This window comes from Borostomias antarcticus (assembly GCF_949987555.1).
Source record: "Borostomias antarcticus genome assembly, chromosome: 31".
NCBI classification, from domain to species: domain Eukaryota; kingdom Metazoa; phylum Chordata; class Actinopteri; order Stomiiformes; family Stomiidae; genus Borostomias; species Borostomias antarcticus.
The window spans coordinates 5,792,289-5,808,990 of NC_140264.1; the positions used below are offsets into that span (position 1 = coordinate 5,792,289).

At 42.7% G+C, this 16,702-nt stretch overlaps 1 protein-coding gene across 1 annotated transcript; it reads right to left on the reverse strand.

The window, feature by feature from the left end:
* Positions 1-929: 929 nt before the first annotated feature.
* On the reverse strand, positions 930-15,964 carry LOC311327352 (uncharacterized protein). The gene is made up of 7 exons (XM_084460390.1): positions 15,571-15,964; positions 13,165-13,329; positions 12,624-12,815; positions 12,251-12,403; positions 4,304-4,468; positions 3,764-3,955; positions 930-3,543 (listed from the first exon to the last, which is right to left on the reverse strand). The coding sequence occupies exons 1-7, from the start codon at positions 15,794-15,796 to the stop codon at positions 1,934-1,936; spliced, it is 2,703 nt and encodes a 900-aa protein (XP_084316516.1). The 5' UTR covers positions 15,797-15,964; the 3' UTR covers positions 930-1,933.
* Between the last annotated feature and the right edge of the window lie 738 nt (positions 15,965-16,702).

The following is a 16,702-nucleotide window of genomic DNA, read 5'->3' on the forward strand; positions in this document are numbered from 1 at the left end:
GTCTGTATGAACCAAGGTGATCAACACAGAGTCTGTATGAACCAAGGTGATCAACACAGAGTCTGTATGAACCAAGGTGATCAACACAGTCTGTATGAACCAAGGTGATCAACACACTAGCAAGATTGGGATGGGAGTGCCCCCTTCCACAGGGCACGAGAGGTCACTGAATGGTTTGAGTATGAAAATGATGTGAATGACTGTGCCTGCGCAGCCACCAGATCTCAACACGATTGAACACCTATGAGAGATTGTGGGTCAAAGTGGTAGACGGCACTCTCCACCACTGTGGGTGCCAGATATGTTTTTATATTTTGGTCTTTTATTCTTTATCTCACGCCGGTGGATTATTGGTCACACAGGGATTTGAGTCAGGTGGTGGTGGGACGTCAGCAGTGGTAGTAAAATCAGCTGTTCACCTGTTGGATTTCAGTGAATGGAAGGAGTGGGGGTGAGTGAGGAAGTCCTACCTTTGCTGACCGCTTTTGACACCGCTGTACTTTATCGCTGTTTTTAATCTTTCATGATGCCGTTGCACCGGCTGTTTTATATGCAATAAAGCCAGCGTGTCGGGCAGGTATAATTTTCCCCTACTTAGCCTCTCAGCGACCAAGTTTGTTTTTTTAAACAAACTTGGTCCCCTTACAACCACCATCATCAAAACAACAAACGAGGGAATATCTTTTGCAAGAATGCTGTGCCATCCCTCCAGTAGAGTTCCAGAGACTTGTAGGATCTATGCCAACTTGCCAAGGTACACAACGTTTGTCACCCGTCTGTATGTACATGTTAGATACTCTTAACCGATGATGCCTGGTGCTTAGTAGACCAACCAAGATAGTGAATTTGTTGGTACAACCAACTTGCATTTTTTGGTCAAGTGGGATAAGAAAGTAAACGAGGCGAATCGGATACTTTATATGCATTTATTCACCAACTAGTTGAAATGAAACAATTGATCAATGTATTCTTTACAAAACATGCCTTCAACAAGAAGGAGTAAGATGTAAAACACAGAAGACAATTATTAGGCTACAGGAGTAGCCTAATTGATAGGCTATCAGCTCTAGACTGGACTATATCCTTAGTGTATAGGAAATTGTACAAAGTAAAGTCTCAAAATAATGAAGAATTGGGTTTCACCAGAAAATAAGTTTGAAGATATATACCGTAGCTTTAAAAAAGAAAAGAAAAAGGTATCAACATGAACATAGAGGAGAAAGACAGGCTCCTTTTCCTACATCCACAACTTTTTCCTCTGAACAGCGATTGTTCCACCTCAACTGAAATACTCTCATGGGATGATCCAGGCCCTTCTTACCACTCATAGGATTCTGATCACTAAAACCTAAGCTATACTATACTTGACTATACTGTTGTTTCACTGATTCATGGCTCCTCGATCAGCTAATCAGTCTCGTTGACTAAAAGCTTTGCCACGTTCCTGGGACTCATTCGTTTTCTCTCTGTTGTGGAATCTTCTATGGTTAACTAAACCACTTCCAAAACGAAAAGGTTTGCCACATTCCTGGCACTGATTTGGCTTCTCTCCTGTGTGGAATCTTCTATGGTTAACTAACCTACTTTTAAATGAAAAGCTTTGCACCATTCCTGACAATGATATGGTTTCTCTTCTCTGTGGATTCTTCTGTGGTTAAGTAAACTACGTTCTACACTAAAAGCTTTGCCACATTCCTGGCAAGAAAATCATTACTCTCCTGTGTGGATTCATCTGTGGTTAACTCAACTATGTTTGTCACTAAAAGCTTTGCCACATTCCTGGCACTGATATAGTTTCTCTTCTTTGTGGATTCTCCTATGGTAAACTAAATGACTTAAAACCACCTGGCCACATTCCTGTCACTGATGTCGTTTCTCTCCTGTGTGGAGTCTTCTATGGCTTACTAAACCACTTTTTGAAATACAGACTTTGTCACATTACTGGCACTGATGGTTTCTCTCCTGTGTGGATTCGACTGTGCTTAATCAAACTACGTTTTACACTAAAAGCTCTGCCACATTCATGGCACTGATATGGTTTCTCTCCTGTGTGGATTCGACTGTGCGTAGTCAAACTACGTTTTACAATAAAAGCTTTGCCACATTCCTGGCACTGATATGGTTTCTCTCCAGTGTGGATTCGAATGTGGTCAATGAAACCACCTTTGTCATTAAAAGCTTTGCCACATTCCTTGCACTGATATGGTTTCTCTTCTGTGTGGATTCTGCTATGGCAAACTAACTGATCGTTAAACATAAAAGCTTTGTCACATTTATCACACTGATAAGGCCTCTCTCCTCTGTGGATTTTTTCATGTTTAACTAATCTATCCTTTGTACAAAAAGCTTTGTGACATTCCTGGCACTGATATGGTTTCTCTCCTGTGTGGAGTTTTCTATGGTTTACTAAACCAAGTTTTGTAATGAAGGCCTTGCCACATTCCTGGCACTGATATGGTTTCTCTCCTGTGTGGCGTCTTCTATGGTTTACTAAACCACTTTCTGAAACAAAGGCTTTGCCACATTCCTGGCACGGATATAGTTTCTCTTTGTGGAGTGTTCTTATATGACTTTCTAAACAATGTTTTGATGTATAGGCTTCGCCACATTCCTGGCACTGATATGGTTTCTCTCCTGTGTGGCGTCTTCTGTGCTGAGCTAAACTACTACTATAACAAAAAGCTTTGCCACATTCCTGGCACTGATATGGTTTCTCTCCTGTGTGGCGTCTTCTATGGTTTACTAAATCACTTTCTGAAACAAAGGCTTTGCCACATTCCTGGCACGGATATAGTTTCTCTTTGTGGAGTGTTCTTCTATGACTTTCTAAAGAACGTTTTGATATATAGGCTTCGCCACATTCCTGGCACTGATATGGTTTCTCTCCTGTGTGGCGTCTTCTGTGCTGAGCTAAACTACTACTATAACAAAAAGCTTTGCCACATTCCTGGCACTGATATGGTTTCTCTCCTGTGTGGATTCGACTGTGCGTAGTCAAACCACCTTTTACAATAAACGCTTTGCCACATTCCTGGCACTGATATGGTTTCTCTTCTGTGTGGTGTCTTCTATGCTGAGCTAAAGTTCTACTTGAACGAAAAGCTTTGCCACATTTCTGGCACTGATATGGTTTCTCTCCTGTGTGGAGTCTAATATGTTCTACTAAATAACTGTTTGAAAGATAGGTTTTGCCACATTCCTGGCACGGATATCGTTCCTCTCCTCTGTGGAGTCTTCTATGTTTTACTAAACCATCTCTTGAATTATAGGCTTTGTCACATTCCTGACACTGATATGGTTTCTCTCCTGTGTGGATTCTTCTATGGACAACAAATTGACGCCTTCGTCGAAAAGCTTTGCCACATTCCTCACACTGATATGGTTTCTCACCTCTCTGCTTTCCTCTATGGACAACCAAACTACTCTTTTCACTAAAAGTTTTGCCAGATTCAGTTGTGTTGGTTTGTAAAGAGTCTCCTTCTCTGTTCTCCACAGTTGGAGTTTGGTCAAAGGGTGGTGGGGACTGAAACCTGTCCTCTGGATCTGTGGAGTAAAATATTCCTGTTAATATATTGTGTATAAATAAAGTTAGAAAACTTCTTACAATAAATAAAGATGTGTATCTGAGTGCAAAGGGTTACATTCTCAGTGGCTGATGAAGGATAGTCAAGGGTTGAAAACTGCTGAAGCATACAGAGCTGATTTAAAATAACTAGACTGAATTTAGGCAAGAGGGTTTGTGTATTCTGTTGATTCATCTCACCAAATATGAACGTAGAAGTGTCCAGCGGTAATTTCCATGACAGAACATAGTGGGTTTTCACTCTGGGAGAAGTGAATATAGGGTCTGTAGTATCAGACTGAAGCCCTTGAAGCTGCTCTCCCCCCTGACTGGTCCACGGTTCCTGTTCCTCTTTAATCTGTGGGGCTTCTGGGAGAGAGAGCTGCTGGACATCTGGGGGGAAAAGGAAGATAAATATTAAGATGAAGCCAAGTTCATTATTCTACAACCTAGCAGGTCTGACAGCTTAAATCAGAGAAATCCAATTCAGAGAAGGGTTCGTTTTTTAAAACAGCTACATTAGATTTGCTCAGAGCTAACACTTAAATATCAACACCATGACTGTCCATAACAGTAACATCAGTCTATAAATATCCCTTTTCTAAGATATAATTCAAATCAATACTTGAAAAGCTTAAAATAATTAACAAAAGGCATTTCATAGAAACCTCCATAGACCCTCATGCATTCTCTCATTACTCCTCTCCATGCGCTCTATGGTCACATACAACCAGCACTCACCGGGAAGGAGAGAGTTCTGTATGGCTTCTTCCACCTCTTCTTCTTTGGAAAGCTTTTTCTCTTCCTCCTCTTTCATCACGAAACCCTCCTCCTCCTCCTTGATTCGTCCTCCTCCGCAGGCTGGGTCTGGGAGGACTGTGGTGGGCTCAGCCTCGCCTGGTTCTGCTATAAACATACAGGAGGTGGTCACATACAAGGATAGAGTCTGCTATAGAGCGGAACAGTGAGGTTTAGGAAGTGAATTGAGTTCTACAAATCCTCATATAGAGTTTTAAGCATGGAACCAAGCTAGGTTTAGGCTAGCCTAGCCTACTTCTTAACTCCCATACAAAGGGTTACTTAAGAAGGGTTCCTTAAGAAGGATCGGGTTTCGGGAAACCCAGTTAGCTAGCCGAGGGGCTAACCATTGCTAGTTTCATGACAACGTCCCTTAGCAGCCAAGCACAACTGCGTCTACGAAAATGTACAGTAGCTAATAAGTGGTGTCACAATAAATGGATTGCATCTGGAGTCTGCGGTTCCGTTTTGACTTATCCCAAACGGTAGACTAGGCTACTACTCGGAATTAAACTGATGCTGAACGCTGCTGGCCATTGGCTCAATTGGCTATAAAGCTGGCATATTGAATGATCTGCAAAGCTGTTTGCATTGAATTCCCTAATCTAGCCAAATGACGCTACCCCTAAACGTTAGGCCTACTGTCTGGCTAGTGGTGCCAACGTTAGCCGGTTTTGGCGTAACGTTAGCTCAGCTGGCTCTCAAGTGTCATCAAGGGTCTCACTAATCCGACGTCTCGCTGGAACTAGCTGGGGTGCAACCGCCAAGGTGCTTAGAATCTCCACCCAAGCCCTGGTCTTCTCTGCAGCTGAATACTGTGCCCCAGCCTGGTGCAGAGGCCCTCATGCCAGGAAGGTCGACATTGCGATAAATAACGCTCTGCGGACCATAACTGGCTGCCTGAAGCCCACTCCTGTGTGCCACCTGCCAGTACTAGCAGGAATTGCCCCGGCCGGCCTCCGACGAGAGGCTGCTACCCTCGCCCTAGCAAGGAAAGCCCAAAGACACGACTGGCATATCTTGCACAACACCACCACAATGCCACTGCCCCCCCATAGACTCAAGTCCCGCCACCCGTACAACAAGGCGGCACAAGATCTGCTCAGGTCCATCCCTGAGGACCAGTCTACAGAGGCATGGCTGGCGGCAGCCTGGAAGCAGGAGTGGGAGTCGGCCGGGCCTACACGCATCCACCGTTACATCCAGGACCCGGGAGGCGGTATTCAAGGAGAGGAACTGCCGCGCCGGAAATGGACCCTGCTGAACCGCCTGCGAACTGGGGTCGGACGCTACAGAGCAACAATGAGGAAGTGGGGCCTGGCAGACGGAGCAACGTGTGAGTGTGGGGAGCCGGAGCAGACAGCTGAGCACATAATCACCGCCTGTCCCCTGTATAAACCACCCTCGGAGGCTGGCCTCTTCCATGTGGGACCTGAGACGAGGGCGTGGCTATACGCTACTGAGCTGGACAGCTGATGATGACACACGAAAGAAGAAGCTGGCTCTCACTAAACCGCCAACTTTGTTATTCGTGATAAAAGCTCATGTCTGAGTGCATGACTTGTAGGCTAGGCTACTTGTGTTCACCTGTCAAACTTGCAGGGGGTGTGGTTATCGCGAAGATGACAAACAAATGAATGAGTAAAAATGACATCATTTGGGAATCCCGGGAGGCGGGCTGGCTACTATGCGCCACCGTGTCGCGCGAAAGCTGTCAAAGCTGCACCAGCTGACCAGGCTACCAGCTGACAAGAGTTGACAGGAGAATCTGACAGTTGACAGGAGAATGACAGAAAGTTGTCAGATTGTTGTCTGACAATCTGACAGTTGTCAGACAAATGTAAGTTGTTTTCAGTGGCGACTGCTCCTATAATTATAGGACGTTATATTATATTAACGTTAATGGTATGTTACGCTTGTTATGTGTTACAATGAACAGCCTATTGAAGTTGTCATGTGTCATATCACCAGCTCCTCTTGACATGTCGAAGTGTCCTTGAGCGAGACACTGATCCCCCACAATGCACCTTGTATGGTAGCTCGGGTTGTGAGGAGTTGCGAACCACAGCCATAACATAGCATTGTAAAGTCCTATGTAAAGTACATGTATGAATGTTGATATCAGTTTCCCATCTGTCCACATTTTCAATTCGTCTTGCTCTTGTACAAGGTCTGACACTCATGTCTTTACAAGGACATTCGCTCACATCTTTTTATCCCCCTCTCAAAGCACTTTGAATTTTGTAATGACCTTGATGATCCAAATAAATTGTGTATAATTTTAGCCGGTAGGAATTGTATCAATGAATGTGCCAAAGCCTGCCACCTCATCCTAAAAACAAGAGTAGCTTTCATGAGTACTGGTCTATAAACTGACCCATTTATATTCCTCTCTATTCATTTAGTCCTCATTCTCCTTTATACTGTATTTTGTATGTCGCCATACTGTATTGTATTCTCAATTGTATGGTTGTATTGTGTAGTACTATCATGTACGCTCTATTCTATTTTGATTTGTAACTATATTGTGTCTCACAACTCATTGTGAGTGGTCCTTAACTTTTTATTATTGCACTTTTGTACTAATGTGAGGAAAATGTTTGTTAAGGAGTGACACAAAAATAAAGATTTATCTATCTATCTATCTCATGTTTCCCCCCCTTCTCCAACCCTCTCTGTTTGTCTCTCTCTCTCTCTCTGCCTCCCAACAAACAGTATGACGATCTTAAGTTAGGAGAAAAAGGTCTGAAAGTACCCAGCCGGGTCCTCGTAGATTTAATCACAGCCATGGAAATGACCTTCAGAGAGGCAATCAAATCAGTTCTCCACATGGATGGCCTGGGAGGGGACTTATTTAACACAACAATGGCAGTTGTGTGAGTGTAACATAGTGGTGTGTGACAGAGAGCAGTGCCAAGAGGTACTTATCTATATGGTGAAATAGTTTAAGGGTCAGAATCCATCATGCTCTTAAAGGACATGGCCAAGATTTTGGGAAACACGCTTGTTTTCCATCTTCCCTGGGGTTAGACAAGCAGTATGAAGTATTTTCAACCATGTTAAATGATCACAATTTTTAATTAAACATTTGCGTTTTCTAAGCAGAAATACTCTATTCACCATTTTCTATACACTATTTTTTAAACCAGGTGTAGGGATTAAAGATCCAGAAAAGAAACAGGACATTTCTGAAGATTACTCAAAAAAAACTTTGGTCCAATCTCGTGCCCAGCGACGTATCACGTTACGACTTCCGGAATAGCATTTTTTTTGGGGACTTCCGGAATAGCATGCTCTGGACTATGCTACATTTTCCGCCATTTTGTCGCCAATTTCTCCTGCTATATAGTAGGTACTATAGCAGAGATGCAGAATGCACAGTTTTGATGTAGCATGCTACATTCCGCCTGCTATATAGCAGGTATTGTGCATTTCGGACACATTAAACAGACGTTTACGGCATTTCCAGTTAATCCCATTAATTTGTCCCATAGGGATTTCGACTACACCCCGCAATGCTCACTTTTCAGCCTACAAAGAGACATCCGACCTCAAAATCATTTCAAAGATTCCCCCCAACTCTGATGTAGTTTTGTCGGTATTAATCATTTTTGTATGCGTTTTCTATTGTCAATAGAGATGCTTTGTTTTTGTTTTTTACTAAAAGATCACAGACGCTCACCTTTAAACACGTGTTCTCCAAATCTGTCGGACCCGTCCCAGAATGCTCCGTGACCAGTCCCTATGGCTTCTTCCACCTTTTCTTCTTTCAAAACCTTTTTCTCTTCCTCCACTTTCACCACAAAATACTTCTCCTCCTCCATGACTCGTCCTCCTCCGCAGGCTGGGTCTGGGAGGACTGTGGCGGGTTCAGTCTCGCCTGGTTCAGTTTTACACACGACAGACATGTTCTGAAAACACAGTGTTTTCACATCTGCAACGGCTCCCGCTTCACGAATTCCATCAACGATATTCCAAATTGAGACAAAATAAATTAGTCTGAAAAGAAAAAGTGTCTCTGTGTGGAGGAAAAGAGGCAGATTATTGAGTATCTAAAATTAGTTACGCTCACTGTGAACAAAGGGCCGCAGGAAGGACCGAACTACGAACCGGAAGTGAATTTTTCGTTAATTATTTTCAAAATAAAAGCCAAGGATGTGACAACAGATCCCACCAATCAGTACAGGACGTCTTTATCGCAACCAAACCAATCTGACGAGCAGGGTGTGACGTTCAAGATGAGCCAGTGAACTCATGTTGTGCAATAAAGGTTCAATCTCTTAAGAAACATATTGTGTGGTTTTTGATGATAGAAAATTATTTCTATTTAACTCTTAAATGAATGTATTTTTATATAACAATTGTTGCTTATACATTGTCTTGATGTCTTTTAGCTCCTCCCAGGACATTGTCCGGCTGACCCACTGATATACATTGTGTATCATCATGTATACAATATATGGTTTTTGAAATTATAACCAACTTAGGTTGGATTGGATGCACAACAGTACCCAAGGTGATCAACACAGTCTGTATGAACCAAGGTGATCAACACACTAGCAAGATTGGGATGGGAGTGCCCCCTTCCACAGGGCACGAGAGGTCACTGAATGGTTTGAGGAGTATGAAAATGATGTGAATGACTGTGCCTGCGCAGCCACCAGATCTCAACACGATTGAACACCTATGAGAGATTGTGGGTCAAAGTGGTAGACGGCACTCTCCAGCACTGTAGGTGCCAGATTTGTTTTTATATTTTTGTCTTTTATTCTTTATCTCACGCCGGTGGATTATTGGTCACACAGGGATTTGAGTCAGGTGGTGGTGGGACGTCAGCAGTGGTAGTAAAATCAGCTGTTCACCTGTTGGATTTCAGTGAATGGAAGGAGTGGGGGTGAGTGAGGAAGTCCTACCTTTGCTGACCGCTTTTGACATCGCTGTACTTTATCGCTGTTTTTAATCTTTCATGATGCCGTTGCACCGGCTGTTTTATATGCAATAAAGCCAGCGTGTCGGGCAGGTATAATTTCCCCCTACTTAGCCTCTCAGCGACCAAGTTTGTTTTTTAAACAAACTTGGTCCCCTTACAACCACCATCATCAAAACACCAAACAAGGGAATATCTTTTGCAAGAATGCTGTGCCATCCCTCCAGTAGAGTTCCAGAGACTTGTAGGATCTATGCCAACTTGCCAAGGTACACAACGTTTGTCACCCGTCTGTATGTACATGTTAGATACTCTTAACCGATGATGCCTGGTGCTTAGTAGACCAACCAAGATAGTGAATTTGTTGGTACAACCAACTTGCATTTATTGGTCAAGTGGGATAAGAAAGTAAACGAGGAGAATCGGATACTTTATATGCATTTATTCACCAACTAGTTGAAGTGAAACAATTGATCAATGTATTCTTTACAAAACATGCCTTCAACAAGAAGGAGTAAGATGTAAAACACAGAAGACAATTATTAGGCTACAGGAGTAGCCTAATTGATAGGCTATCAGCTCTAGACTGGACTATATCCTTAGTGTATAGGAAATTGTACAAAGTAAAGTCTCAAAATAATGAAGAATTGTGTTTCACCAGAAAATAAGTTTGAAGATATATTCCGTAGCTTTAAAAAATAAAATAAAAAGGTATCAACATGAACATAGAGGAGAAAGACAGGCTCCTTTTCCTACATCCACAACTTTTTCCTCTGAACAGCGATTGTTCCACCTCAACTGAAATACTCTCATGGGATGATCCAGGCCCTTCTTACCACTTATAGGATTCTGATCACTAAAACCTAAGCTATGCTATACTTGACTATAAGGTAAACTAAATGACTTAAAACCACCTGGCCACATTCCTGTCACTGATGTCGTTTCTCTCCTGTGAGGAGTCTTCTATGGCTTACTAAACCACTTTTCAAAATACAGGCTTTGTCACATTATTGGCACTGATGGTTTCTCTCCTGTGTGGATTCGACTGTTCTTAATCAAACTAGGTTTTACACTAAAAGCTCTGCCACATTCATGGCACTGATATGGTTACTCTCCTGTGTGGATTCGACTGTGCGTAGTCAAACCACGTTTTACAATAAAAGCTTTGCCACATTCCTGGCACTGATATGGTTTCTCTCCAGTGTGGATTCTGCTATGGCGAACTAACTGATCCTTAAAAATAAAGGCTTTGTCACATTTATCACACTGATAAGGCCTCTCTCCTCTGTGGATTTTTTCATGTTGAACTAATCTATCCTTTTTACAAAAAGCTTTGTGACATTCCTGGCACTGATATGGTTTCTCTCCTGTGTGGAGTTTTCTATGGTTTACTAAACCAAGTTTTGTAGTGAAGGCCTTGCCACATTCCTGGCACTGATATGGTTTCTCTCCTGTGTGGATTCTGCTATGGCGAACTAACTGATCCTTAAAAATAAAAGCTTTGTCACATTTATCACACTGATAAGGCCTCTCTCCGCTGTGGATTTTTTCATGTTGAACTAATCTATCCTTTTTACAAAAAGCTTTGTGACATTCCTGGCACTGATATGGTTTCTCTCCTGTGTGGAGTTTTCTATGGTTTACTAAACCAAGTTTTGTAGTGAAGGCCTTGCCACATTCCTGGCACTGATATGGTTTCTCTCCTGTGTGGAGTCTTCTGTGCTGAACTAAACTACTACTTGAATGAAAAGCTTTGCCACATTCCTGGCAATGATATGGTTTCTCTCCTGTGTGGATTCGACTGTGCTTAATCAAACTATTTTTACGACTAAAAGCTCTGCCACATTCATGGCACTGATATGGTTTCTCTCCTGTGTGGATTCGACTGTGCATAGTCAAACCACGTTTTACAATAAAAGCTTTGCCACATTCCTGGCACTGATATGGTTTCTCTCCTGTGTGGATTCGAATGTGGTAAATGAAACTACCTTTGTCATTAAAAGCTTTGCCACATTCCTGGCACTGATATGGTTTCTCTCCAGTGTGGATTCTGCTATGGCGAACTAACTGATCCTTAAAAATAAAAGCTTTGTCACATTTATCACACTGATAAGGCCTCTCTCCTCTGTGGATTTTTTCATGTTTAACTAATCTATCCTTTTTACAAAAAGCTTTGTGACATTCCTGGCACTGATATGGTTTCTCTACTGTGTGGAGTTTTCTATGGTTTACTAAACCAAGTTTTGTAGTGAAGGCCTTGCCACATTCCTGGCACTGATATGGTTTCTCTCCTGTGTGGCGTCTTCTATGGTTTACTAAACCACTTTCTGAAACAAAGGCTTTGCCACATTCCTGGCACGGATATGGTTTCTCTTTGTGGAGTGTTCTTCTATGACGTTCTAAAGAACGTTTTGATATATAGGCTTCGCCACATTCCTGGCACTGATATGGTTTCTCTACTGTGTGGAGTATTCTATGGTTTACTAAACCAAGTTTTGTAGTGAAGGCCTTGCCACATTCCTGGCACTGATATGGTTTCTCTCCTGTGTGGAGTCTTCTGTGCTGAACTAAACTACTACTTGAACGAAAAGCTTTGCCACATTCCTGGCACTGATATGGTTTCTCTCCTGTGTGGAATCTTCTGTGCTGAACTAAACGACTACTTGAACTTAAAGCTTTGCCACATTCCTGGCACTGATATGGTTTCTCTCCTGTGTGGATTCGAATGTGGTAAATTAAACTACCTTTGTAATTAAAAGCTTTGCCACATTCCTTGCACTGATATGGTTTCTCTCCTGTGTGGTGTCTTCTGTGCCGAGCTAAATCTCTACTTGAACGAAAAGCTTTGCCACATTCCTGACACTGATATGGTTTCTCTCCTGTGTGGATTCTTATATGGCCAACTAATTGACGCCTTCGTCGAAAAGCTTTGCCACATTCCTCACACTGATATGGTTTCTCACCTCTCTGCTTTCCTCTATGGACAACCAAACTACTCTTTTCACTAAAAGTTTTGCCAGATTCAGTTGTGTTGGTTGGTAAAGAGTCTCCTTCTCTGTTCTCCACAGTTGGAGTTTGGTCAAAGGGTGGTGGGGACTGAAACCTGTCCTCTGGATCTGTGGAGTAAAATATTCCTGTAAATATATTGTGTATAAATAAAGTTAGAAAACTTCTTACAATAAATAAAGATGTGTATCTGAGTGCAAAGGGTTACATTCTCAGTGGCTGATGAAGGATAGTCAAGGGTTGAAAACTGCTGAAGCATACAGAGCTGATTTAAAATAACTAGACTGAATTTAGGCAACAGGGATTGTGTATTCTGTTGATTCATCTCACCAAATATGAACGTAGAAGTGTCCAGCGGTAATTTCCATGACAGATCACAGTGGGTTTTCACTCTGGGAGAAGTGAATATAGGGTCTGTAGTATCAGACTGCAGCCCTTGAAGCTGCTCTCCCCCCTGACTGGTGCACGGTTCCTGTTCCTCTTTAATCTGTGGGGGTTCTGGGAGAGAGAGCTGCTGGACATCTGGGGGGAAAGAAGGAAGATAAATATTAGGATGAAGCCAAGTTCATTATTCTACAACCTAGCAGGTCTGACAGCTTAAATCAGAGAAATCCAATTCAGAGAAGGGTTCGTTTTTTAAAACAGCTACATTAGATTTGCTCAGAGCTAACACTTAAATATCAACACCATGACGGTCCACAGTTACATCAGTCTATAAATATCCCTTTTCTAAGATATAATTCAAATCAATACTTGAGAAAAGCTTAAAATAATTAACAAAAGGCATTTCATAGAAACCTCCATAGACCCTCATGCATTCTCTCATTACTCCTCTCCATGCGCTCTATGGTCACATACAACCAGCACTCACCGGGAAGGAGAGAGTTCCATATGGCTTCTTCCACCTCTTCCTCTTTGGAAAGCCTTTTCTCTTCCTCCTCTTTCATCACGAAACCCTCCTCCTCCTCCTTGATTCGTCCTCCTCCGCAGGCAGGGTCTGGGAGGACTGTGGTGGGCTCAGCCTCGCCTGGTTCTGCTATAAACATACAGGAGGGGATCACATACAAGGATAGAGTCTGCTATAGAGCGGAACAGTGAGGTTCAGGAAGTGAATCGAGTTCTACAAATCCTCATATAGAGTTTTAAGCATGGAACCAAGCTAGGGAGGCTCCGATCACGTTTTTTGTGGCCGATACTGATCACCGATCGTTTATGAGCCATATCTGACGATACACAGCAGATAGATTGTTTTGTTATACCACCTGGTATAGCACTGCAGTTTCCATGAGCCATATCTGACGATACACAGCAGATATTGATTGTTTTCTTATACCACATGGTATAGCACTGCAGTTTCCATTTAAATAAATTTCATCCATCAAATTCAGTCCAAAGTAGGCCTCCCATCCACATTTTATTTTTTTCTACCTCAATATTTACTTGATCATTATGTAAACAATACCATGTGCATGTGTTCTAGGTCGCACAACATTGTTTAATGAGATAACCAGATTAGGGACCACATTGTATACACCATCCTGAGTCAGAAGTGAGGGATTCCACTCCAGTGAATGAACATAGGCTACATAGGGCGCTGCACCTTAACATTAGTTGTATGTGAAATGAAATTGAGTTGCACTCATTGATCGGTTTTGAGTCGTCTCTTGGTTCTCAGAATGGTCCTTTCAAACATTTATGGTTTATTTATTGTTCTATTTATCTTCTGTTTCTTTCTCTTAGTAGGTGAGGGTGCTTCTTAAGTGGATGGCTTTGTGCGTGGGTGGGAAACGGGGTTTCGGGATAAGGTACAGATGGATAGGAGGAGGGGTAGGATGGTATCGTCGGACAGGGAGGGGAGCAGACTCAGGAAAATAGGTGATGAGCCTGGAGATTTTTATTGCAATAGGTATCAAATTAAAGCAGGTTGAACTCGGTTCGGACCTGGTGTGTGGTCGGGGAGGTCTGGAGCCCTCAGGGGAAATTGACCGTGGTTAACTTCTATAATCCGTGTAAACGGCTGACTATAGCAGAGTTGGAGGATGTCATAGGGAAAGTTAGATCTCTGGTTGTTTGGGTGGAGGAGTTTAATGCACTTTCCAATGTTGAGCAGGTTTGGCCAGGTTTTAATTGAAGAAGGTGAGGAGTGACCGCAGAGGTTTACTGTTGCTAAGGCTGACTGGAAGGGTTTTGGAGAGAGATTCAGTGGCCGAGGTGAATAGCGATTGATCCATTGATAGCTGGAGTGAGTCCTTGAATGCAATGATCCACCGGGCAGCTGTTGATACTACACCCCTGAAGGAACTCTAAGCCTCTTATAACTGTCCCACGGTTGAATAAAGATCGTGATGTGTTAGGAACAGGAGTAATGCTTATAGACAGTTAATTAAGTTTGCAATGCTATCTATGCTGTTGAATACAAGAGGTTTGTCTTTGTCATAAAAAAGGAAAATTCCAATAAAAATTTGATCAAAAAAAAGAAGAAAGAATACAAGAGGTTAAGGGGCAGTGGCCAGAAAATTTATCAAAAGGAGCTAAACCTAATTGCTGGAGGAAATCCCAGTGCAGTACAATAGTTCCTGACACCCCCACTGGACAGCGTTGGTCACGTGTAGGCTAGGTCTGTATGATGGTGGAACTGAGGCTGTTAGAAATGAGGAAAAGGCTGATGTGTGCCACAGAGGGAGCTAGCTCACATATATACACCCAACTGCATTTGTAGCTGTGTCGTTATAACTAATATATCTGACAGAAAAAATGTTCTCTCATCGACAAATGTAGCCAATACTATTAGAAAGCTCCCGCTGCGGTCCCCTATAGATCCGCCATCTTCTTTTATTTGCATCACTGCCCAGTGACGTATCAGGTTACGACTTCCGGAATAGCATGCTCTGGACTATGCTACATGTTCCGCCATTTTGTCGCCAATTTCGCCTGCTATATAGTAGGTACTATAGCAGAGATGCAGAATGCACCGTTTTGATGTAGCATGCTACATTTCGCCTGCTATATAGCAGGTAGTATGCATTTCGGACACATTAAACAGACGTTTACGGCATTTCCACTTAATCCCATTAATTTGTCCCATAGGGATTTCGACTACACCCCGCAATGCTCACTTTTCAGCCTACAAAGAGACATCAGACCTCTAAATCATTTCAAAGATTCCCCCCAACTCTGATGTAGTTTTGTCGGTATTAATCATTTTTGTATGCGTTTTCTATTGTCAATAGAGATGCTTTGTTTTTGTTTTTTTACTAAAAAGATCACAGACGCTCACCTTTAAACACGTGTTCTCCAAATCTGTCGGACCCGTCCCAGAATGCTCCGTGACCAGTCCCTATGGCTTCTTCCACCTTTTCTTCTTTGAAAACCTTTTTCTCTTCCTCCACTTTCACCACAAAATACTTCTCCTCCTCCATGACTGGTCCTCCTCCGCAGGCTGGGTCTGGGAGGACTGTGGCGGGTTCAGTCTCGCCTGGTTCAGTTTTACACACGACAGACATGTTCTGAAAACACAGTGTTTTCACATCTGCAACGGCCCCGCTTCACGAATTCCATCAACGATATTCCAAATTGAGACAAAATAAATTAGTCTGAAGATAAAAAGTGTCTCTGTGTGGAGGAAAAGAGGCAGATTATTAAGTATCTAAAATGAGTTACGCTCACTGTGAACAAAGGGCCGCAGGAAGGACCGAACTACGAACCGGAAGTTGATTATCTATTAATTATTTTCAAAATAAAAGCCAAGGATGTGACAACAGATCCCACCAATCAGAGTACAGAATGTCTTAAGCGCAAACAATGAGGGATGGGAAAGAACGAATCTGAGGAGAAGGGTGTGACACTGTTCTTTTATGGTGTTATGACAGGGTTGATGGGTTAGCATATCGTTTTGGTCCACATTCTAGACCAGTGGGTGGCGGTAATGCACCTTTGCACTCTCTTGGTTCATCCAAAGGAGAACCATTCAGGTGAAGGTAGGCTCGGACATGTCCAATAAGTTTGTGGTAGGAAATGGGACGCCGCAGGGTAGTGTGATTAGTCCAATTCTGTTCACTATTATGATAAATGATATATTTGGTGGTGTGGCGATGGATGTGGGCTTTGTGGAAACGGGGGAGGAATGTGAACCATGTAGAGCATAAACTGCAGGACAGTGTACATCAAGTTGAGAGGTGGGGGGAGACATGGGGTTTTAAATGTTCTGTCGAAAAAGTCCAAAGTCATGTTCTTTACACGAAAGAGGATTGGGGGAGATGCGGTTGTTAAGATGGGCGTGCTCTGGAGAGGGTGGACTCTATTAGATTATTGGGGGTTCAGTTTGATCCGGGTTTGACATGGAGGAGCCACGTTACTCTTTTGGTAGATAAGTGGAAGAAAGTTTTGGATGTGATGAGGTGCCTTGTGGG

Coding starts and splice junctions, on each gene's coding strand:
- LOC311327352 (XM_084460390.1), bottom strand. CDS start 15,796: ATGTCTGTCGTGTGTAAAACTGAACCAGGCGAGACTGAACCCGCCACA. Junction 12,816..13,164: donor ATGGAACTCTCTCCTTCCCG/GTGAGTGCTGGT, acceptor CTTTCCCCCCAG/ATGTCCAGCAGCTCTCTCTC. Junction 3,544..3,763: donor CACTTCTACGTTCATATTTG/GTGAGATGAATC, acceptor TTTACTCCACAG/ATCCAGAGGACAGGTTTCAG.